The sequence below is a fragment of the Labeo rohita genome, chromosome 3 (assembly GCF_022985175.1).
Source record: "Labeo rohita strain BAU-BD-2019 chromosome 3, IGBB_LRoh.1.0, whole genome shotgun sequence".
NCBI classification, from domain to species: Eukaryota; Metazoa; Chordata; class Actinopteri; order Cypriniformes; family Cyprinidae; genus Labeo; species Labeo rohita.
Window position 1 is genome coordinate 31,863,326 of NC_066871.1, and position 22,479 is coordinate 31,885,804.

Sequence of the window (22,479 nt, forward strand, 5' to 3'; positions counted from 1 at the left end):
AAAATTATGCAGTTTACAAAGGACTATATAGGATTGTGGTGAAAGCACGCCACCGTGCGGGTTTCTACGGTATTTTAAGGAGTTCATTTATTTATTTATTTATTCATTCATTTTAAATACAAGTTATTTTGAATATCATGTGAATTTTTAATTCCTGCTTTTATTTTAAGATGTTTTTATTACAGATAACCAAGGAAATAAAAAATAAAAATAAAAAAAATACTTTAAAAAAAATAACAACAAAATCTTATTCAAAAATACCACAAAATAAAAAGGTACAGTACTGTGACTACCGTATTATTATTACTACTACTATCGTCGTTGTTGTCATTCGTGTTATTTTATTTTATTGTTTTTAATTTTTTTTTTTCTTGCAATTATGTACATATTAATACAAATATATACATCTCACAACAGAAGTAGAAAAAGGGTATACAGAGAGAATAATAAAAAAAAAACACACACAAAAGAACAAGTGCATGTACATGAGTAAAAAGGATCTATGCCAGGGATAAAAGAAAAATTAAAATTAAAACATTTAATTAACCAAATTAAATTGACACAGTGCTTCGTAAGTCTTTTTAGCTTTTCTGTTTCTAATATTTTGCAATGTAATACCATATTGTTTAATTCCTTTAAAGAAATGTTCACAATTTGGCTTAGCTGTAGTCCTCGTGTTTTTTATTCAGAACATCAGCATTTCACATTGTGACGCAGTGTGTTGCAGTAAAACAGCGCCGTGCAGAAAATATGGCTGGAGCATAACTTCACTGATCTTTCAGGTATGTCGAGACGAGTGGTATTAAAACAACAACACGCTTTACAGTGTTTGGAAACGGCGTTTGGTTTTATATTTTTGAGATCTATCGCTACTACTCACAGACTGCCTCCTCACGCAGACGAAGCGTCACTTTATGTCCACGTGAGTGTCTAAACCCGACTGTCAAAGCCAGTTACTGTCAAATGTATAGAGCGCTACATGTATCCTAATTGATCTGTCTGCATTTTCCTTTTGCACAGTGGCCCTATTGCCTGAAAAGATGCTCCTATTGCAACTTCAACAAGTATATTCCTCGAAATCAAAACCATGCGGTCATGACAGAATGTCTGCAGAAAGAGACACAAACCTTACTGCAACTCAGTCAGGTCTCCCGGTCAGTGTGCAGAGATACTGTCAAATAATATGCTTTGCAAACATGCTGTTTTTTGTCCTTTGGAAGAAATGACATACAGGTTTGAAACAAAATGTGGGTAAAAAATGACACAATGTTTATCTTCATTCATTCTGTTCTGTTACCTAGGATCAGCTCAGTGTTTTTTGGAGGAGGAACACCCAGCCTGGCTCAGCCCTCCACTATCGCAGCTGTCTTAGAGACTGTCTCCAAACGTGCTCGCCTCTCAGATGATGCAGAGATCACTTTGGAAGTGAACCCTACACCTGCTGGAAAAGCTAGTCTGAAGGACTTCACGTTAGCAGGAGTAAACCGATTTTCTATTGGAGTCCAGGTATGTTGCTTGCACATGATGTTACGCAGTTGTCACCAAAAACTAACTTACAGTCTCCATAGATCTAATGCTATTCTCCACAGTCGCTGAATGATGCTCACCTGAGGATACTAGGTAGGGATCATGATTCCCAGCACGCTCTATGGACAGTGTCAGAGGCCAGGACGCTCTGCCCGGGACGCGTGTCAGTGGATGTCATGTTTGCTCTTCCAGGCCAAAGTGTAAAGTCATGGGAGAATGAGCTGGAGAATTTGCTGCCGGTTTGTGACGATCATATTTCGCTGTATCAGCTGACCTTGGAAAGGGGTACGCAGCTTTTTAAACAGGTCGACAGCGGTGAACTAAGCGTGCCTGGTGACGATGTCACAGCTGTTATGTACAATTCAGCACGAGGAGTCTTGGAGAAGGCTGGGTTTCTTCAATACGAGGTGTCCAACTTTGCCAAAGATGTAAGTTATAATTGCTTATATTTTTATACGTTGAAAAAAATGATGCTGTAGCACTTGCAACTCCAAGGACATGTGTTTGATTCCCAGGCACAAATACAATGTAATGCTATCAATACCTAAAATGTGAAAATCTTCGTTTATGCATTATGTGTTTATTGTAGAATGCTGTTAGTGAACACAATATTGGTTACTGGAGGGGACGCCAATACATCGGTGTAGGGCCAGGTACATTTATTTATTTTTTTTAAAGAATGTAATACTTTTATTTAGCAAGGATGCATTACATTAATTAGAAGTGACAGTGAAAACATTTATTATGTAACAAAAGATTTTTGTTTTAAATAAATGCTGTTTTTTAACTTTCTAAACAAAAGGGGCGCATGGACGTTTTGTGCTGCGTGCGGAGGGAGGAGTTCAGAGGGAAGCTCGAACCCAGACTTTAGAGCCAGACGTTTGGATAAGAGAGGTTCAGCGTCACGGTCACGGGACACGCCGCCGAATACAGCTCGACCACCGTGGCCTGTAAGAATATCTCATCTGTAGTTAACACACTGCTATCTGTGGAGCGATTACACAGACTGTTGCTGAGATATTAAATCCGATTGTAATTGTATCTGCAGGCTGGAGGAGGTTTTGGTCATGGGTCTGCGTATGAATCAAGGAATCACCCAGCAGGTACAGTGGACGACTAGACAACACAACATAGGTTTTACAACTATAAAACATTGCAACCAGTTCTGTTTTGCATAAAAAACTCACAGATCAGTTATTATATCATTTTGAAAATGCATTTCAAAATTGTTTTTTGGCATTTTTATGCCTTTTATTTTTAGATAGGACAGTGTAGTTGGACAGGAAGCGAAGTGGGATGGGACTGGGAAAGGTCCACGAGCCGGGACCCTAACCCGGGACGTCCGCAGCGCAATGGCGCCATATGTCGGCGCGCTAACCATGAGGCCATTGGTGCTGACAAAATGCCAACATTTTGAGTGGAAGCAGAAACAGGCTGTTTTCGTGCATATCTCTTTAAATGCAAATGAGCTGCTGCTCCCCGCTCCCTTTTCCAGAATAAGGCTGTGTCTTTATAGCTCATAACTCAGATACTCTCATAAAAAACATCTGTTTGGTTTTGATTATCATGTCTATTGTGCTATAAGCCGTATTAGTTTAAACTTAAGATATATTCGGTTTTCTGAGTGCACATATCCGAAGTTCTCTTTCACGTCTTATCACACTTAAACTGTTAAATACACATGAGTTACAAAAACAGTCGGTTATGTCTGTGAAGGTAAACAGCTGGGAAAGAAATGGCATGTTTAATATTAGATCTGTGTGGCAGAAGTGTAGTGTACAGTAAATAAGTCAATAAATCCACTGTTCTCTTGTCTCCTCTGAGGCTGGGACTCTAAATATTGTTCTGTGCTCGTCTGTGCAGCCAATGACAGAACAGGTAGCATGCTTTGCGCAAACTTTTGCCATGGTGTTAGAACTGGTACATCGTTTGCGAAAATACAATGGCACCACCGTGGGTGGAAATGTGGCGGTAGTATTATAATAAGATCCCCTTTCTACTTCACGTGGGGAGTGAAATCTGAGTGGCTCGTTTTTTTCACATGCTTGCAGATAAAAAGTTACTGGGTTGTCGTTTTTCATGTTTTCTGGGTTGGTAGATGCACTGGGGACCCGATTATAGCACTTTAACACGGAAAATGTCAGATTTTCATGATATGTCACCTTTAGATTAAGCTGATGTAGTGACTAATACCTTTTATTTTTTCTGCTTTTTAATATATTGCAGCACTGGGAGTTATTTAGTCCAGAAGCTGATCTTCAACAAATATTTGGGATGTCAGAAAATGTTCAGGAATTGCAAGCAGCTGGACTTTTAATACTAAATGACAGGTAACATTTACTGCTTAAATGTGATCTGTATGTTTTTACGTTTTAAGTAAATCAAGTGTGATATGTACATTGCATTTTCAGTTATACATCAATACCCCACTGATGATTATCTTTATGTTTTAGGGGTTTGCGGTGTTCCTGGGAAGGGTTAGCACTACTAGACAGTATCTTACCCACAATGCTGCTTGAATTAGAGATGTTTTTCAAAAAGCAATACACCAGCGGAAAGACAGACATTCAGAGAGACAGATGACAGTTTGCATCAGAGAAATATGAGAAAGAGATTGCATAACGCATAATGAAAATGGAGAAATGTTTACTCCTGACGAATGAACATGGGTTAATGACATGACACTCTTTTGTTATTTATTATTTTATTGACATATACAGTATGTTTATTTTTATGATTAACTTTTTATTTTTTGAATTAAAATGCATTTTAATAACTTAAAATGACAGACTTCTCTTTAATGACGTCTGAAGGGCTTCTCCAATCAATTAGTCCACTTTGCAACACTCACAACTCAAAATCTAATCAACAACTATAATTTTTTCTTCTTTGGCATTAGAAGGTTAGTTCACCCAAAAATCAAAACTCATTTTGAGTCATTAATTACTCACCCTCATGTCGTTCCAAACCCATAAGACCTTCATTCTTCTTCAGAACACAAATTAAGTTGAAATCCGAGAGCCTTCTGAGCCTGCATAGACAGCAACACAACTGACATGTTCAAGGCCCAGAAAGATAGTGAGGACATCGATAAAATAGTTCATGTGACATCAGTGGTTCAACCGTAATTTAATGAAGCTATGTGAATACATTTTGTGCACAAAGAATACAAAAATAACCACTTTATTCCGTGATATCTTCTTTTCTGTGCCAGTATTTGATGCACATTCAACCTGTCTATGCAGGGTCAGAAAGCTCCCTGACTTTATCAAAAATATCTTAATTTGTGTTCTGAAGATGAACGAAGCTCTTATGGGTTTGAAACGACATGAGGGTAAAAATAATTAATGACAGAATTTTAATTTTTGCTTAAACTATTCCTTTAATTTGTTTACATTTGTTGCATTTGTGATGTAGGTTACAATATGGAAGACAAGATATGTACGTCCATTTAATTTTAAGTCCATTTTTTACACTTTTTATATTAAAAACATATGATTAAGATGGTGTGATTTTTATGATGATTTTATGGTTACATCACATGACAATATTAGAGTCATCAAACTGAAACGTTTCTGAAAATGGTATGAAAGTATTTCAAAACCATGTGAAACCAATATGAATACAAAGGGTATTTCTAAAAACTTGGTATGTGTTTTAAACCGGATTTGTAAAATATTTATCTTTTTATTGATTGTGGACACTCTTGACTTGACCCACAAACTGTTTTTTTTTTTTTTGGTAATGAAATGGCAATTTTTAGTTATTGTTTTAAAGTAATATTTTCACACATTCAGGAATCTGATCTGTGACATTTAATGTGACTGTATTCCCTAGGGGCTTTATTATCTTTAGTTATTTGGCATAGAAGTGATTTCTCATTGCATCTGCCATTTTAAGTTACTCTTCTCCCAACCACCCACATTCTGAGGTCATTGAAGAATCATGAATTGTTAATTTTGCTCCCTATTCACAGTATTTCCTCCTTGTTTAAGCACAATTAAAATATATTTAGTTAGTTTGGTTATCATTTTGAAAGGTAGTGATGCAGCTCAGACAACATTTTCAAGCTATTCATAACAGAAAATGCTTTCAATTCAACGTGCGCTCCGCTGTCCATGGTACTGAGCGCCTTTTGCATAACGCTACCAAACAGTATAATGCAAATATCGGTGTATACACTAAAACGTCTGTGTTATGCTTACTTGTGCTACTGTTAATGTAGGTTGTCATTCTTAAAGTCATAATTGGATGCACGAATATTCAAAAGTCTGAAGAAATTAATTTCTTTCAGTCGCGCTACAGCTGCATCGTGTTGTATAATGTCTGTTATGCAAAGCGTGATTGCACTGTATTGTCAAGGATTCACACACAGGAGTGCGTGGGCGCATATTCTTACTAATATGAGAGAATTTTACGCCAGCATAGCGATGATGACTCAAGCCACTGCAGAGCCATTGCTTCACCACCCACTCCTTTCTTCCCGTTGTTCAGCCATAAATGGTCATACTGTGAGTACTCTGGTTTCTGCTTATAGCAGAGGCGTAGGTACAGTCTGTCTGCAAGACTGAGGTGAGTTGGGGAACACGGTCTAAATATAGCTCGGCTCATGAATATGAATTAGGTGACGTTACATTCTGTCATTTGTCCTATCGATTTGTGTCACGATCCTTTAGGAATCGTTCGAATGTTGATTTGGTTGCGCTGGAATCAATTATTATCAATGTTCGAAATTTCTACAAAGGAAGGGAACGTACTGTTGCCAGTGACCTTGAATTCATGAACAAACTAATGTATTTTAAAAGAGAAAAACGACGCAGTATTTCTTAGAGACTATTTTTATTGTTGTCCGTAATACAAGACAAAGTGAAAACAAATTTGAGGTAACAGGTCTATTATCAAGCAAAAAACGCGTCACTGCGTCTTTTATAGTTAGTATAAGAAATGTGGAAACACATTTGAGGTAATACATTCAATATAAAGAAAACATGCATGTCTGCTTTACAACATTTCCCTGTTGGAAAATGATCTGTAGCTGTTTTGGAACAGTTTCTAGCTAAACCAAACCAGTTTAGACCAGCTACATTGAAAATAAATGGTAACCTGAAAATGGTAACATCTATAGCTGTTTTTTTAAAGTCAAATACATTCATTAACATCAATGAATCAATCTAAATACATTCATTTATACCAATAAAACTCATGTTTATGGGTTTATTCAGGTAGAAATGGGTCTTTTTAAGGTAGCAATTCCAGGTTACCACTTTCAACAGTGTGGTTGACCACCAATAACCAGACGGTTGCTGATCCACCAGTTTGTCTGCTGGTTTACACCAGATAATGACCAGTTTTGACCAGCTATACCATCTTAAGTCTGATTTTCCAACAGGGTTATAATAAATACATTTCACAAATACTTTGTCAATGTGTAGAATCTGTCCTCTGGTCCAGCCAGGGACTTATAGAATATAATAATTCTTACATCGTTGAATAATTATTATTCATAGGTTTGAAACAGAGTCCCTAGCGTTACTCTTTTACTGTATTTGGCACCTCTCAATAGGTGTACTTCGTTTAGGTGTGCTCGGGCCCATGACGCGCCGCAGATCGCTACTGAAACTCGGTCTGCGAGCCAGCGGCTGCACGGCGCCACACGGCTCATTTATGGCTCTTTTGTTTCTCTTTCTGCTGCTCAGCGCTTGATACGTGTGGATGGAGATGTCTCGATGGAGAGAGGGTCTGGTTTCTGTGGGGAGCCCTCCCAGCACCGCCAGGGCCTCGAACATCTCCTCAAGGTTGGTGCATTCTTTGGCAGACACCTCAAAGAGGGCACTGTCCTCCCCGAGAGACTGGCAGATGTCGGAGGGCTGCACAGCTCTCGAGGAGTTTAAGTCAGTTTTATTGCCACATATTATAATCGGAAGCTGTCTGTTTTCTTTGGACTTGGTCAGCTTGGATTTGGCAGTGAAAATCTCCTCGCGTAATGAGCAGATCTCCGTTAAAGACTCTTGGTCAGTCACGCTGAACACCAGCAGGAATATATCACCTGTTGAGGTCATAAAGCGCATGAAATGAGAACTTTGTAAGCCACTGACAATAATTCAACGAATTAAAGAACAGTAAATAAGTAAAAAAAAAAACAGTGCACATACTGACCTGTCAAAATAGACAGTCTTCGCTTGGCCGGAAAGTCTCTCTCTTTGGACGCGTCCAGGATGTCTAACTGGTATCTCTCTCCTCTGATGTGGTAGAGTTTGCTGTGAAAGTCTTCGGTTGTTGGCTCGTACTGTTCCTCGAATCCATCACCCAAAAAACGGCGTATGATCGCCGTTTTACCCACTCGTGGCGCACCGAGCACAACTATGCGCCGGTAGTGACTGGGTTTTACACTGACCAGCTCGTCGTTCTTACTGTCATATCTCATTTGCTTTGTTTTATGGAGCTGAGGCGTGGAGAACGGGTCCAGGGATCTCCGGGGTTTGCGTTCAGACGACGAGGGTCGCTTTCCAGTGCTGGAGGAGCGGACCACTCGCGCCTTTTGCTCTGGATGTCTCCAGTGCGACGCGCACTGCAAATGCATGTCAGCTGTTGCGGTGCCTTCGGAATGATAGCTGCAACAGGAGAGCGTCGCGGTGCCACCAACTGAAAGAAGAGCTTTCTCAGTTGTGTTCACCTCCATGCTCTTTGCTGGTATCATCCAGAACGGCTTGGTGCTCTAGTCGGCAGGACGGCGGTATAGGGGACGCGCAGCACCCCGTGCTCTCGGTGCAGTGAGTTGTACGCGGCTCCCGCAGTGCTTTTTATATGCTGATGATGGATGGGTGGTCTCGTGTGGTGCGTCATTCAGCGCTTTGGGTTCGTCTGCTGAATCTGAACAATTCTGCTGCCTATTTAAGGTAGTGCCCACCGCAGTGTTACTTGGATCTGGGCCATTCTCATGTAGAGCTAAGTATTGTCAGTTAAATGCAACTATAATACCTGCCTAAAATCTGCTTATTTTATTGCTGATAAAGTCGAAAGTTTTAAAAGCTTTTTTTAAAAAGCAATTGTGACCCTGGACCACAAAACCAGTCAAAAGAGTCAGTTTTTTGAAATTGAGATTTATACATTGGCTGAAGGCTGAATAAAAAGCCTTTTATTGATGAATGGTTTGTTACCATAGGACAATATTTGGTCGAGATACAGCTACTTGAAAATCTGGAATCTGAGGGTGCAAAAAATCAAAATATTGAGAAAATCACCTTTAAAGTTGTCCAAACAAAGTTCCTAGCAATGCATAGTACTAATAAAAAATTGTTTTGATATATATATATATATATATATACGGTAGGAAATGTACAAAATATCTTCATGGAGCATGATTTTTACTTAACATCCTAATGATTTTTAGCATAAAAGAAAAATCTATAATTTTGACCTATACAATGTATTGTTGGCTATTGCTACAAATATAGCTCTCTTATTTAAGACTGGTTTTGTTGTCCAGGGTCACAATTTTGAAAGCTTAATTTAGATTTAAAGAAATGCTTTAAAAAGCTGCAAAACGTGGCAACCTGCAGCTGTTACCTTAATGAGCTATTTCTCCCTGATTTAACCCATGATGAGCTTGTTGATATAAATTAATTTAGGTTATTTTAGTGATGTTAAATAATACATGTAACTTAAAACCAGCTAATTTAGATGTTACTGTTTCATTTGTATTGACAGAGTTGAGACAGGGATGCACCGAAACGTATCGGCCGAAATGCTTGCGCGTTTTGTCAGTAAAGCCGGTTCTGTAATCAGCGGTAAATGCCATCAGGTGCGTGATTTCACGTTGAGCCGTATATACTACACACAGCCGTTGTTCACTGACGAGCTGCGCAAATCCATGTTCATTATCAGTGTGAATTTGCGCAGCTCGTCAGTGAACAACGGCTGTGTGTAGTATATACGGCTCAACGTGAAATCACGCACCTGATGGCATTTACCGCTGATTACAGAACCGGCTTTACTGACAAAACGCGCAAGCATTTCGGCCGATACGTTTCGGTGCATCCCTAAAAGTTTACACATACTTTGCAAAAAAGGGGGGGATCATACAAAATTCATGTTATTTCTTTATTTAGTGCTGACCTAAATAAAATGTTTCACAAAAGATGTTTACATATAGTCCACAAGAGAAAATAATAGTTGAATTTATAAAAATGACCCCGTTCAAAAGTTTGCATACACTTGATTCTTAGTACTGTGTTGTTACCTGAATGATCCACAGCTGTGTTTTTTTGTTTAGTGATAGTTGTTCATGATTCCCTTGTTTGTCATGAACAGTTAAACTGCCCGCTGTTCTTCAGAAAAATCCTTCAGGTCCCACAAATTCTTTGGTTTTTCAGCATTTTTGTGTATTTGAACCCTTTCCAACAATGACTGTATGATTTTGAGATCCATCTTTTCACACTGAGGACAACTGAGGGACTCATAAGCAACTATTACAGAAGGTTCAAATGGTCATTGATGCTCCATAAGGACAAACGATGAATTAAGAGCCGGGGGGGTGAAAACTTTTGGAATTTGAAGATCAGGGTAAATTTCAGTTACTTTGTCTTCTGGGAACATATCCGTATCTTCTGTAGCTTCTGAAGGGCAGTGCTAAATGAAAAAGATAAGATATTTAGGCAAAATAAAAAAAAATGTACACATCTTCATTCAGTCCAAAAGTTTACACCCCCGGCTCTTTATGCATCGTGTTTCCTTCTGAAGCATCAGAGAGTGTTTGAGCCTTCTGTAAACTGTGATAAAACATTTTTTAAGGGTTGTTTGATGAATAGAACGTTCAAAAGAAAATTTATTTTAAAAAAAAAACAAAACTTTTGTAACATTCTAAATATTTTTACTGTCACTTTCGATCAACCTTGCACTTTGGTTTCCTTGTTGAATAAAATTATGTATTTCTTTAAAAAGAAAATCATCCGGACCCCATACTTTCAAATCGTAGTGAACAGTTCATTAAAAATTGGCCTCTTTGCTAATGAAAGTATTTCCAACCAAGCTCTTGATGTCACAGAGAAACACAAAAACTAAAGCTGGTCTGCTTTTGTGCTAAATATAAACACTCTTGTAATGCTGCTTAAATAATCAAACTCATTAACTAAAATCAATTGTTGTATAATATTGTTTTTGAAATCAATACGTCAATGTGCAGCTTTCATTATAGCGGCATGAGTAGCATGTGGGTGGCAGTAATTCAGCTTATTTTCCCTCAATCGTCCTGATGACCCCCCTGATGTGGGGTTGCTAATGACTGACTTCCCAGAAAACATTACGAATTGCATAATTTTCTAAAACAAGCATCATTTTCAATTACTGACTGATTTCCAGATGGAAAGCCCATTTGATTTGTGTGGGCGCACGGAAACATTTGGTCAAAGTGGTAAAGGTAAACACGCTTGTGTTGTTCTGTTTGTCTAGATGAGGCTGGTGCCTCGGGAATTGCATCTATATGAACGAAGCCTGTTTCACATTCCATTAATCTCTATGTGCGTAATGATGCTGATGGCTCTCTTTTAATAGAAATAAAGAAACAGTTAATGGTGCGATAAAACGAACTGAGGTGTCACGACAAAGATAACAATATTCTATATTGGTATGCTCACGACCATGATTCTCTATTACAGCTGACATTTGAAGGGCTTCACTTTAGTTTAAACTGATAATAAATGCAATTAGCTGAACTTCAGAGTGCTTTCTGAGCCATTTAAGATCTTTATATGTAATTAAATATTTCTGAAATATGGTTAAAGTGTTCAGCTGAATGTACTGACAATAATTTAAGGTAAACTAAAATGTGCTTTAATGTCATTTCTATTGAAACTTGTGTGTCATGCATTTGTAGTTACACATTTACACATGAAGTTGCAATTTAGTATATTTAAACATGTATTAGCTGTAAATATCAACTAACACATATATGTGCTTTAGTATGTTAGTCAACATATCAGAATAATTTAATAATGTTTCATATTTTGGGTGAAATATCACCAGTATCCAGAATTATCAAGAACATTCTGGCAATATGAGAGCATCTCATATAACTTCACAGAAGACAAATCCTCACCGTCTGCTGTGTAAACAACACCTACATCTCCGAGAGTCTCAGCTCGACTTCATTCGCTCAAGGCTACTCTGAATGGAGTGCATTGGTGCACGGCGTGCTTTACTTTTCTTCTACAATGCTTACCTTGGAGGGCTTGAGACTAAATGTTCTCCGCTGAGAATGGGATATGCATCACCATGGCAACTCTGCAGTTTCAAACACTGGTTTCCAGAATCAATTCCATAACTCTTAAAAGCTGAGGACGTGTCTTTTGTGAACCATCACAATATCACTCACTCCTCTGTAAGGCCCTGTGTTCAGTTTTATGGCCCTGTTTCCATTGTGCTGAGATGTTCAGAGAACTTGGAGGCACGTATTGCACATAACGTTTCTCATCAGTTGAATTCACTTTTTAAAAGTAAGTAAATGCATTCAGTGAAGATAAAATGTGAAGTCGCCAAGGCCATAAATTATCCATTATTTCAACAATTACTTATTTAGATGAAATAAGTCAAAATATGTTCAACTATATCAGCTTGGAAGAGTTCTATGCATGTTATTTTTTTTCTTAATGTTGTAATTACATCTTGTTTCTTGCTATAAGAAATGAAGAAGAATGCATTTGTCTTAAATTAAAGGAACAGTCCACTTCCAAAACAAAGATTTACATATAATGTACTCACCCCATTGTCATCCAAGATGTTCATGTCTTTCTTTCTTCAGTCATAAAGAAATAATTTTTTGAAGAAAACATTTCAGAATTTTTCTCCATATAATGGACTGATATGGTGCCCCGATTTTGAACTTCCAAAATGCAGTTTAAATGCAGCTTCAAACGATGCGGTTGTAAACGATCCCAGCCGAGAAAGAAGGGTCGTATCTAGCCAAACGATCGGTTATTTTTATAAAAATAATACAATTATACTTTAACTTCAAAATCATCTATATCACTGTTTTACCTTTTTTGTTAAGGGTGTTTGATCTTCTTTGCATGTTCACTTTGTAAACACTGGGTCGGTACTTCTGCAGCGATGTAGGATGATTTTGAAATGATTTTTGAAGTTGAGGGAGAAAATACGATTGGAGTTTTTCGACATACACTAACTGTCTTGAACCAGAATACACAGAGTTCAGGCAGAGCAAGACAAGATCAGCGTTTGAGAATAAATAAAGTATCTAAATTTTATTTTGTTTATGAAAATAACCGATCGTTTCGCTAGATAAGACCCTTCTTCCTCGCCTCGGATCGTTTACAACGGCATTTGGGATCGTTTGAAGCCACATTTAAACTGCATTTTGGAAGTTTAAACTCGGGGCACCATATCAGTCCATTATATGGAGAAAAAATGCTGAAATGTTTTCCTCAAAAAACATAGTGTCTTTATGACTGAAGAAAGAAAGACATGAACATCTTGGATGACAAGGGGGTGAGTACATTATATCTGAATCTTTGTTTTGGAAGTTGATTTCTCCTTTAATGACAAAATCACATAAACACTCATGAGATAAAATTGGCCAAAACACCTTAAAACGTCATTCACAGACGGGAAAATAAACGTGATGTGTAACAAATGACGAAAATGTACCTGTGGGAACTTTTTCACAAGACGCGGAATATATGTAGCGCCATGTACGTTTCGTGACATATTCGATGTGAAATGTCCACTGAGTGGGGTTAAAAGTGTTCGTTCTTGCCCTGGAACAGATGTACGTACATATGGTACATTTTTGTGTCGTTTGTTTTGTATGTGTCACCGCAGTTTTTTTTTTTTTACAGGATTCGTACGTACCCACCCTGGTGAAAAAAAAACAGCATATGCTGGTTAGGTATGTTTTGATGCTGGTTTAAGCTGGTCCTTTGCTGGTTTATGCTGGTCATGTTGCTGGTCAAGGACCAGCATAAACCAGCAAAGGACCAGCTTAAACCAGCATCAAAACATACCTACCAGCATATGCTGTTTTTTTCACCAGGGCAAGGATTACGAAATTCCAATTCTGGCTGATCTACTGGGGATCTACCAGGCAAGTTACATTTGGAAAGCGATACATATGGGACTGCAATCAACTGTGTACAAAAACGATTACAAGTGCTCGCTGTTTTACTGCCTCTAGTGTTCATTGTTGTTGGAAACTGCAGTGATATGTAGGGTACAACGGGGCTACAACTTTCCAAAACATCCGCTTTTCAACATACATGTGCAAATTTGGCTGATCTTTTACACGATCACGGGCAGCAAGACAAAGTCGATTCTGTGTGTACTTGATCTAATATTTGATGTTTTAAATTTAAAAATGTTGTAGATTTTAGGTAGCAAATGATGAGAATTGCTAAAATTCTTGAATATATCTTGAGACAAAGGTCTTCTTAATAATTTTCAGTTTTAAGATATTTAAAACAGTAGTTTAGGATGAAACCATTATATTTTAAAACATGATATTAAATTATTATTGGATCTCCTTCAATAATCTCAGAATCTTTACTTTTTAAAACTTTTCTTCCTCCTTTTTTTTGTTTCTGTATTTTAAAATATAGGCTATATTTTATATTAACATATTTTAATGACAGTATATTTATTGAACAAAAGTTAATTGTTTTATTTATTATTATTCTTTATTACAAGCAAAAAAATAGTATAAACTTTGCTTTTAACAAGTTTTAACTTGACATTATTTTAAAGTATCTATACTGTGTGCCTTTTACCCCATGCTGGTGAACCTTTTACCCTTTGCCACCTCATACATTTATAAGATTGTTAAACAAAATTAACCACTTGTATGATTTATTTTCACACAAAATCTGTTGCTCCATAAATGTTCAATACAATCATATATTTTTTTCTGCAATCATACGTTTTGGGTGCAGTGAACAGCACATAATTTGTTTAAAGATGTGCCCTTAGCCCCGCTGTACCCTACTTATTAGTACGTAACATTATTTCACGAGTTCCCAGAGGTATGTTTTCATCATGACATGAGGTAGCAACATCAACTAACATTTTTTTAAACAATCAACAATTTTAACTACAGAAGCAAACACATTTTGAAATCATTAGTTTAACATCATGTTTGCTAAATAATGAGTAACTTAAACTGTAAGTTACAAAACATCACAACAAAAACAACCACAGTGTAAATAAAACTGGCAAATTCTCACACAGTGCAACCATATTAATAATTCTATATCAATAATTAATTCTCTAGTGCTGCTCATTTGTGGCTGAAAATTGTAATGAATCTAAAAGTTTACATGGTTGTAAAAAATAGTCACACTTGTATTGTTCTTCTTTAAAAACCAAACTTGAATCTGTGCTTCAAAGAATTATGACAGTGTAAGCTGGAAATTTTATTTTCAGCTCAAAAATTGCATTTTCATGCTCAAAAAGTGGTTAACAGGTAATAAATGGATCATAACTGTAACATACAGATAATTTAGTACCATAAAATGCAAAAATACAAAATATTAAATAAAAAAGTATTACTGAACTAAGAAAGTACATTCATTTCATTGGGAGAAAAAAAAAAAAAATTGGCCGCTACACGAGCAGCACCAGAGGGTTTAATAATTTGTAGGCCTATTAGAGCTAATATTAATCCATCTTGCCTGCTCTTCTTGTTCCATTAATCAAACAACAGTATATTGCGAAAGAAAACCTTGCTTTGGATGCTTTTCCCCTAAAAATAAAAGACTTGCTTGATAATTTTAACACAGATTAACATTCACAATAATAATATTCTTAATCTATTATGTCTGCTACTAGTGCATTAAAGTTGGTATATTACTGAACTAAAACAGCATCATATTTAATTTAATACAATAATAAACAGAGAAAAATTCTTTGCAGTTGTTATACAAACCAAGTGCTACCATGTGAGGGCAGCAAAGGCATGATGGGTTTGAGACCAACTTCTGTTTCTGCATTCCCTCACATGTTTGTCAAGCAAATATGTACGTATACTTAATGAAAGTGCACCATGAACGTCTGAGCCGAAGAAATGATTGTATCTGTATGGAGTAGCAGTTTGTGAGTCTGTCTCCTGCTGTCCACCGGCCCTTTAACCTCCTCCTCTGCTCTGTCTGCATGTGATGACATCACTGGGCCTTTGTTATGAAACAAAGAATTTGGTTTGAAGTCTGTTTGCAGGAAAAATGAAGACATAATGTGGATAGACAGGAGGTTATGTTAAATGCCAAAACAGGTCCATCAAATAACAATGTGTGAATAAAACATTAAAATAGGTTTACCACATTAGATGTGTATTCTGCTATAGAGTTTTATAGGAAATTTAATGACACACCTATATTTGCACTAATAACATTTCTGGTCTCTTAACTTGACCGTGTTGTCTTATAAAACATCAAAGGGGTCCTATTATGCTCTTTTACAAAGTCTTGATTTTGTTTTGAGGGTGTAATAGAACATGCTTTTATGCTTGGTGACATTATTTTAAACACGTTATTTTTAACATAATTTACATTATTACAATGCATTTCTCCCAGCCTGGCACATAAGGCTCGATTAGTTCCGGGTTTAATGAAGGCCCACCTTCCAAAAAACGAAATGTGTTGTGATTGGTTAGCTGTCCCACTGCGTTGCGATTGGCGAACATCTTAGACGGTGTTTCATTACTGCCACGCCCCTTGTCAAAGAAAGAAGTTTTGTGTACAACTGTTAGCGCAAGCTAGATTAAAGTGATTCTTGCGTTTTAAATATGGATATTTTTCTTACAAAAATGCATCGATTCGCTACATGAGGCCTTTATTAACCCCCCCCCCCCCCACCCCCCACCCCCCCCCGTAGCTGTGTGAGGCACTTTTTGCTATGGATGGATGCATATTATTGGACTTGTTTTGGACTGATGAGGAGAGACACCCATCTATGCTGTTCTAAAGCTTGGGGGTGCCATGATAAATTTTTTATATAATTCCGAGTGCATTCGTCTGAAAGAAGGAAGTCATATACACCTAGGATGCCTGGAGGGTGTGTAAATAATACGCTACAGTAGTGTTGGGTCCTATTATCAGCCTGCAAGATCGCCAATACATGATATTATCATGCTAATGTATTTAATTATTTACATAGTTTCATTGCCCGAAGTCAGCTCCAGCATAAGTCTAAAAGTAGCCTAACAATATCAAAGAACATTATCACTGATCAGCCTAGCCTATTCTAGTGCAAGTTTATGCATTTTAAAAAACATTTGCATTAAAGCTTTCTACACTGTATGATGAATAAATCTCTTACCACATACACACGTCTAGATCTACCGGAGTAGGTCGCAGCTTCGGCATGTGTTTCGACCCCCTGTACTGCACATGTCTGTGGCGCGTTACTGCTCCGAAGTGGACACTCTAGTCAGTGCTTGTGTTTATACCCGCCGTGCTGTGGCTCGTTGAAGCGGTTCTCCGCGCTGCATCGCTAAAGTTAGGCTAATCCCCCACTTCGTCCCTACCCTCCCTCCAACAATTCAAATTTCCGTGGGATATTCTAATGAACTGCGTTGTGACATCATTGCATGCAGAAAACAAATGCTGTAGTCCAAAAGAGCCGTTCGTTGTAGTTCTTGAAAAGGGATTTTTTAAAAACGAAATATCTCCTTTTGGAGTAGACTTTGAGATTTGTAACTTTGTAGATCTTTTTTATGCCCAAAGATACACACCACACACTGACTAAAGTTCAAAAAGTGAAAAAGCATAATAGCACCCCTTTAAGTATGAGATATGGCTAATAACATTTAAGTCAGTTCATTTCTTTTTCAGAAAATGTTCGTCAAAGTGTAATATTTTGGAAAATGTTGGTGTCAAACTAACTATTGTATGTGCTGTTTTATTTGACATTTACACTACAATTCAGACATTTGTGGTTGACAAGTTTTTATTTATTTATTTAATCTTATGCTTACCAAGACTGCATTTCACATACAGCAAAAACAGTAATAATGATAAATATTGTTACAGTTTAAAATGAAGAATTTTCAGCATGATTACTTCAGTCTTCAGTGTCACATGATCCTTCAGAAATCATAATAATATGCTGATTTGCTGCTCAAGAAACTTTTCTTATCATCAATGTTGAGAACAGTTATTTTTTTTCAGGATAATTTTATCTTTTCTAAGATTACAACTGTCTTTAACTTTTGATTAATTGAATGCATCCTCGCAAAAAAGAAAAAAGTTTTTTTTTTTTTTTTTCACTAATCCCAAACTTTTGGACGATATACGGTATAGTGTATTTAAAGTAAAGCTTACAACTTTTCACAACCTAAATGTCGAAATACAACAGTTGTGTGATTTTATTTCTTACAATAAATGTACAAATCCCATCTTAAAAATGAAGATAGATACATCTGATGCTACCCAGTTTTAATGTTCGTTTTTTTAATCTCATGTAACAGTTTATCCAACATACCAAATACTCCTTACTTGTGTCTCTGTTTAAAAAAAAAAAAAAAAACGCTATGCATACCTTTCTGTGAAAAGTGTGGAAAGTAATGTGGGTTTTTTTTTCTTTGGCTTTGATGACTGTTCAGAATCTCTTTGTTTATTCAGCAGAAAAGAAGGAGAGTATCAGTTTGTCAAGAGCAGAGCTGGTATTTCCAGAAACTCTTGCTTGGCCAAAACACTTGTTACAAGGAAGCTTTAAATAGGAATGCTCTTCAGTAGTCTTGCTTTCCTTCTCACTATTTATGCATTTATGATCAGCAGACTGACTCTTCTAGGGATTTCCAACCAAGGTGTACTTTGAAAGATTTTGCTTTTGCTTCATTAAACCCATTAAACACGCACACACACACACAGACTGTTGAGGATATCCCCATAGAGGGGTTTTAAGTACAAACTTATCCCTGGAATATGGTAAATGGATCAAAGCTGTTTAGTTAGTATGTTTTACCCACAATCTCCATTTTTAATGACATCTATACTATTTATGATGATGCTGAATTAGATCATTATGTGGCTGCAAGGATTGCATAAGATAAACGAGGTTGGGAAACACTTTTCTAGTCTGTAGAGCCATTACATGGCATATTAGCCCTTTCTAAAAATAATGAATAAATCATGAGAATAAGCAGTAGGTAGGTCTGTGGGAAGAGTCATAAGTAATTTAACACCCCTCATCTCCACCCCCCTTAAACTGGCACTAGAGCTGCCTCGTCATTTCCAATAGAGCACATTAGACAATTTCACATGGCACAGATACGGTAAACAATCTGGTGGTTTATCCCCAAAGCATTACAGGCACATATCCCATGCTTTCATTTTGAGAACTATTAGATATATTAAATAAATTACAATCCAATATAAATTTAACCTGATGTGAAAAGTAGCTAAATGCATTCAGTTTTAAATGCATGAAATGTTTGTATTTCAACCATTAATTGTGATGCTTATTTAATATTAATTATTTTGGGTAGACAATTGCAAAACCACTCAAATTAGGGATTTAAACTGTTCAGACATATCCTAAATTATTATTTTATTTATTTGAATAGCAAATACTATAGAAAATTAACAGAAAATCTCCTATAAAAGGTTTGACCATTAATGATGACTTTCAATGACTTTCGCACCTCCTACACTGCTAGATAGATAGATAGATCTGAATTATATACAAATTATATTAACAGTGAATTTTTAAGAATAAATACAAAACAAAAGAACAAGTAATACATTAAACTTTTTCTTTCTTTCTTTCTTTTTTCCTTCCTTCCTTCCTTCCTTCCTTTCTTCCTTTCTTTCTTTCTCAAGATAAATACTGAAATACTACACTCTTAAAAATAAAAGGTGCTTTAAAAAGTTCTTCACAGCGATGTCATAGAAGAACAATTTTTGGTTCTACAAAGAACCATTCAGTCAAAGTTTCTTTAAAGAACCACCTCTTTTTTACCTTTTTATAATCTGAAGAACCTTCTTTCACCACGAAGATTCTTTTGTGAAACAGAAAGGTTCTTCAGATGTTAAAGGTTCTTTATGGAACCATTTAGACAAAAAAGGTTCTTCTATGGCATCAAGAAGCACCTTTATTTTTAAGAGTATAGTTTCCTGTAAAAACTTATTCCAAATAATGTCTGAGAAATAGGTTCACTAGTTAACATTAGTTAAGCTATAAACAATACTTCTACAGCATATTAATCTCAGTTCATGTTAATATCAGCATTTACTAATGCATTATTAAAACCACAAAGTGTGTGCATTAGTTAATGCTCTGTGAACAAACATGAGCAAACAAATGAGCAACTGTACTTTTATGAACTAACATTAACAAACATTAATAAGTAGCGTAGTAAATGTATTGTTCATTGTTCGTTCATGTTAGTTAATACAACATGACACCTTATTTGTAAAGTGTTCTCAGAACACTCAGAAAAATCTTTTTTTAACAGTGTTCCCTGTTGGTAGAGAGTGTCATCTGAGAGCACATTTCCAGGCAGAGCTGATTGATACATCTGGACATTGAGGGTAGCAGTGATTTGCTTTTTCTGCCAGTGACAGGCTCGTATGTCTCGTTTCGGAGCACAACGGGTTAAATTAGACTGACTCTGACTCTGCAGGCGCTAGCCGCCCTCCCTCCCTCACTCCCTCCCTCCATCAGCCTCTTCCCTCGGTTCACTTTACTGGGTTTTAACAGGGGGGGCTCTGTTATCAGCGAGCTTGGCGCCCGGGACTTTTTTCGGGATATGTACCAATAACTCCTAACCGGATAGGCCTCCGCAAAACGACACAACAAAAGCACGCAGGCAAAACTTTGAGGCGCTTAACTGAGTTGAACCTCTTGCTGCATTTGAGCCAGAATTCAAAACTATCAACACTGAAAACATGCGGAGATGTCGAGCGGAGCGCAGCTACCGATAGGATCCCGAAGTTGGGACCTTTATGTCAAGCAATGAGAGGTAAGGACACAAAGGACGTTCAGATGCCTACGATTTTGCCTCTCGCGGGTCAGCGTAAGATTCCCAAATCTTACTCTATTATTCCAGCTGAGTCACGCAACCAAACGTCGCCTTTCAACATTCACCTCTCCTGCCGCAATACCGCATTATGAAGATGCGAACGCTGCTAAAGAGGCTCTTTATTCTTGCCCCGCAACATCGGGAAGCATCTGAATGATTTTAAGGGTGTGATTTACCCTTCGGGTCAAAATCTTAAGTCTGAACCGTGAGAGGTATATGAATTGTGGAAGGGCTGGTTCTCCACCCGGATCGAAAGTTGTTTTCCTCTGAAGTGGACTGCTTAGTGAACTAATTTATGTGAGAACACAGCTATCTATTTCCATGTTATTTATCTGAATATAACGCGATATAGGCTGCGTTACGTTACATTTAGACAAAAGTAGCAAACAAATCCATAGCACAGGTTTTCGTGTGGAAATTCTGTAGGTTATTTAACAAAATAGGCATTTTTTTTTAATTTAAAAAATATGATTTCATTGCATTGTGCAATCTCAGGCTATATTACGAGAAGAAATTGTGATCAAAATTTCTACTAATAGAATCACTTTTTAATAACCACTTACTATATAAAACCGTGCTGTTTTGGGATTGTCCCCTAGAAACATAAACAAATAAACAGTTACAAATAAAGTGACAAAAAAGCAATATTTGCTTGTCATGACAGAATTTACTTCCTGAAAGCATAATGATGTCATTATGACAAACCTTTTCATGGATCATTGTAGTTACGTAACTCATTTCTAGTATTTTTTCTAGTACTTCCTAGTTATAAGGTACTGACAATATATGTTTTGTTATATATATATATATATATATATATATATATATATAACATACATTCAAAAACTTTTTAAAATATATATATATATATATTTTTAAATATGCATATAGTAACATATGCTAAAAGTATGTAAAGTATGCTTTATTTGTCTCTTGATGAGTTTGGAAACGTAGACTGAATTTTTGTAAAGTGACCTTGCATTCAGATTGATGTGGGAACTCATTGTGTATTGTGTCCAGGTGCCAGCAGCGCTTGTTTTTGAAATTCCACCCTCTTTGCGCAGCACTGTGTGATCCGACAGACTCGCAGCAGAAATGTAATGTTAAGCAAACTGCTGTTATTGATTGTCGCCTAAACCCAGAGAGTGGAATCTGTCACCACATCAAGGTCATGGCCTGTGCACTATGACAGCATTTTCTCAGTGGCATAAATGGCTTTGATGTGTGCGTGTCTTTTTTATTCAGGGTGTGGTCGTGTTTATATAAAGTTATTAATAATTTTTCAGAGGAAGCTAGTGGCTCTATGACTTTGCCAGTCGAAATACAATGTATAAGCTTATGCAATGATGTGCAATCGACAACATAAAATAATCAGTGATATTTCTAGTCCAATCTGTTACAAGAAAATACCATTTCAGTCTTTCTACTTCATACTTTCATACTTTAGTGTGTTATTTGCCCTTTTTTTGCACGTGCGAAATTTTCTCATTTTTTGAAAATAGAAGTTTCTCAGTGTATGCTGTCAAAGTTATGTGTAAAGTAAAGTGTTTTTTTTTCTTCTCCAGATATATTTCTTACAGTTTACCAACACAGTTGATCATTTTCAAGATATTATTAGCTATAATATCTTCAGGATATTAACATTATTTGTGTGCTTGAGACACAATCACAAATATGGTACACTTCCCATTACACATGATTTGTTGTGCATTTAAAAAACAAAAAAACAAACAAAAAAAAAAAAAACGTGATTTAATGGGTCTCATTCATGAACCACCAGTAGAATTTATTCATTGTCATTGTCCATCCAAATCCCTGTTTAAATATTTTTTTATTTATTGGTATTAGAAGAATGTATTTATGAATGTTTTACATACGAAATCATTCTGCTCCTTTTTGCTCCCATTGATCCTACTAGAATTGGAGTGGTC

General features: G+C 36.7%; 5 protein-coding genes across 9 annotated transcripts in view; 2 read left to right on the top strand and 3 right to left on the bottom strand.

Moving 5' to 3' along the window:
- The window catches only part of rps2 (ribosomal protein S2), a 231,621-nt gene extending 218,460 nt beyond the window's left edge, over positions 1 to 13,161 (bottom strand). Inside the window, exon 1 of the mRNA XM_051100577.1 lies at positions 13,157 to 13,161. The gene's annotated coding sequence lies outside the window, so the exon portion shown is untranslated. The remainder of the gene's footprint in view (positions 1 to 13,156) is intronic.
- The window catches only part of gas7a (growth arrest-specific 7a), a 310,258-nt gene that overhangs the window by 126,704 nt on the left and 161,075 nt on the right, over positions 1 to 22,479 (bottom strand). The window lies entirely within an intron of this gene.
- rsad1 (radical S-adenosyl methionine domain containing 1) lies at positions 736 to 5,002 on the top strand. Of its 2 annotated transcripts, none has more exons than XR_007825874.1 (9): positions 736 to 922; positions 1,021 to 1,154; positions 1,302 to 1,506; positions 1,590 to 1,955; positions 2,117 to 2,180; positions 2,330 to 2,477; positions 2,576 to 2,630; positions 2,789 to 3,857; positions 3,981 to 4,015. XR_007825874.1 is itself a non-coding variant. In XM_051100510.1 (9 exons), exons 1-9 carry the CDS (start codon positions 785 to 787, stop codon positions 4,108 to 4,110), a joined length of 1,344 nt encoding a protein of 447 aa, XP_050956467.1. In that variant the 5' UTR covers positions 736 to 784; the 3' UTR covers positions 4,111 to 5,002. The 2 variants fall into 2 exon arrangements, 1 of the variants encoding a protein (XP_050956467.1); XM_051100510.1 differs by having other exon boundaries at positions 3,754 to 3,857; positions 3,981 to 5,002.
- Positions 6,359 to 8,871, bottom strand: rasd2a (RASD family member 2a). The gene is made up of 2 exons (XM_051100547.1): positions 7,684 to 8,871; positions 6,359 to 7,573 (listed from the first exon to the last, which is right to left on the bottom strand). Exons 1-2 carry the CDS (start codon positions 8,222 to 8,224, stop codon positions 7,065 to 7,067), a joined length of 1,050 nt encoding a protein of 349 aa, XP_050956504.1. The 5' UTR covers positions 8,225 to 8,871; the 3' UTR covers positions 6,359 to 7,064.
- The window catches only part of epn3a (epsin 3a), a 32,064-nt gene continuing 29,762 nt past the window's right edge, over positions 20,178 to 22,479 (top strand). For all 4 annotated transcript variants that reach the window (XM_051100463.1, XM_051100479.1, XM_051100470.1 and 1 more), the window contains exon 1: positions 20,178 to 20,488. The gene's annotated coding sequence lies outside the window, so the exon portion shown is untranslated. The remainder of the gene's footprint in view (positions 20,489 to 22,479) is intronic.

Coding starts and splice junctions, on each gene's coding strand:
- rsad1 (XM_051100510.1), top strand. CDS start 785: ATGTCGAGACGAGTGGTATTAAAACAACAACACGCTTTACAGTGTTTG. Junction 923..1,020: donor AAGCGTCACTTTATGTCCAC/GTGAGTGTCTAA, acceptor CCTTTTGCACAG/TGGCCCTATTGCCTGAAAAG. Junction 1,507..1,589: donor GATTTTCTATTGGAGTCCAG/GTATGTTGCTTG, acceptor TATTCTCCACAG/TCGCTGAATGATGCTCACCT.
- rasd2a (XM_051100547.1), bottom strand. CDS start 8,224: ATGATACCAGCAAAGAGCATGGAGGTGAACACAACTGAGAAAGCTCTT. Junction 7,574..7,683: donor AAGACTGTCTATTTTGACAG/GTCAGTATGTGC, acceptor TGACCTCAACAG/GTGATATATTCCTGCTGGTG.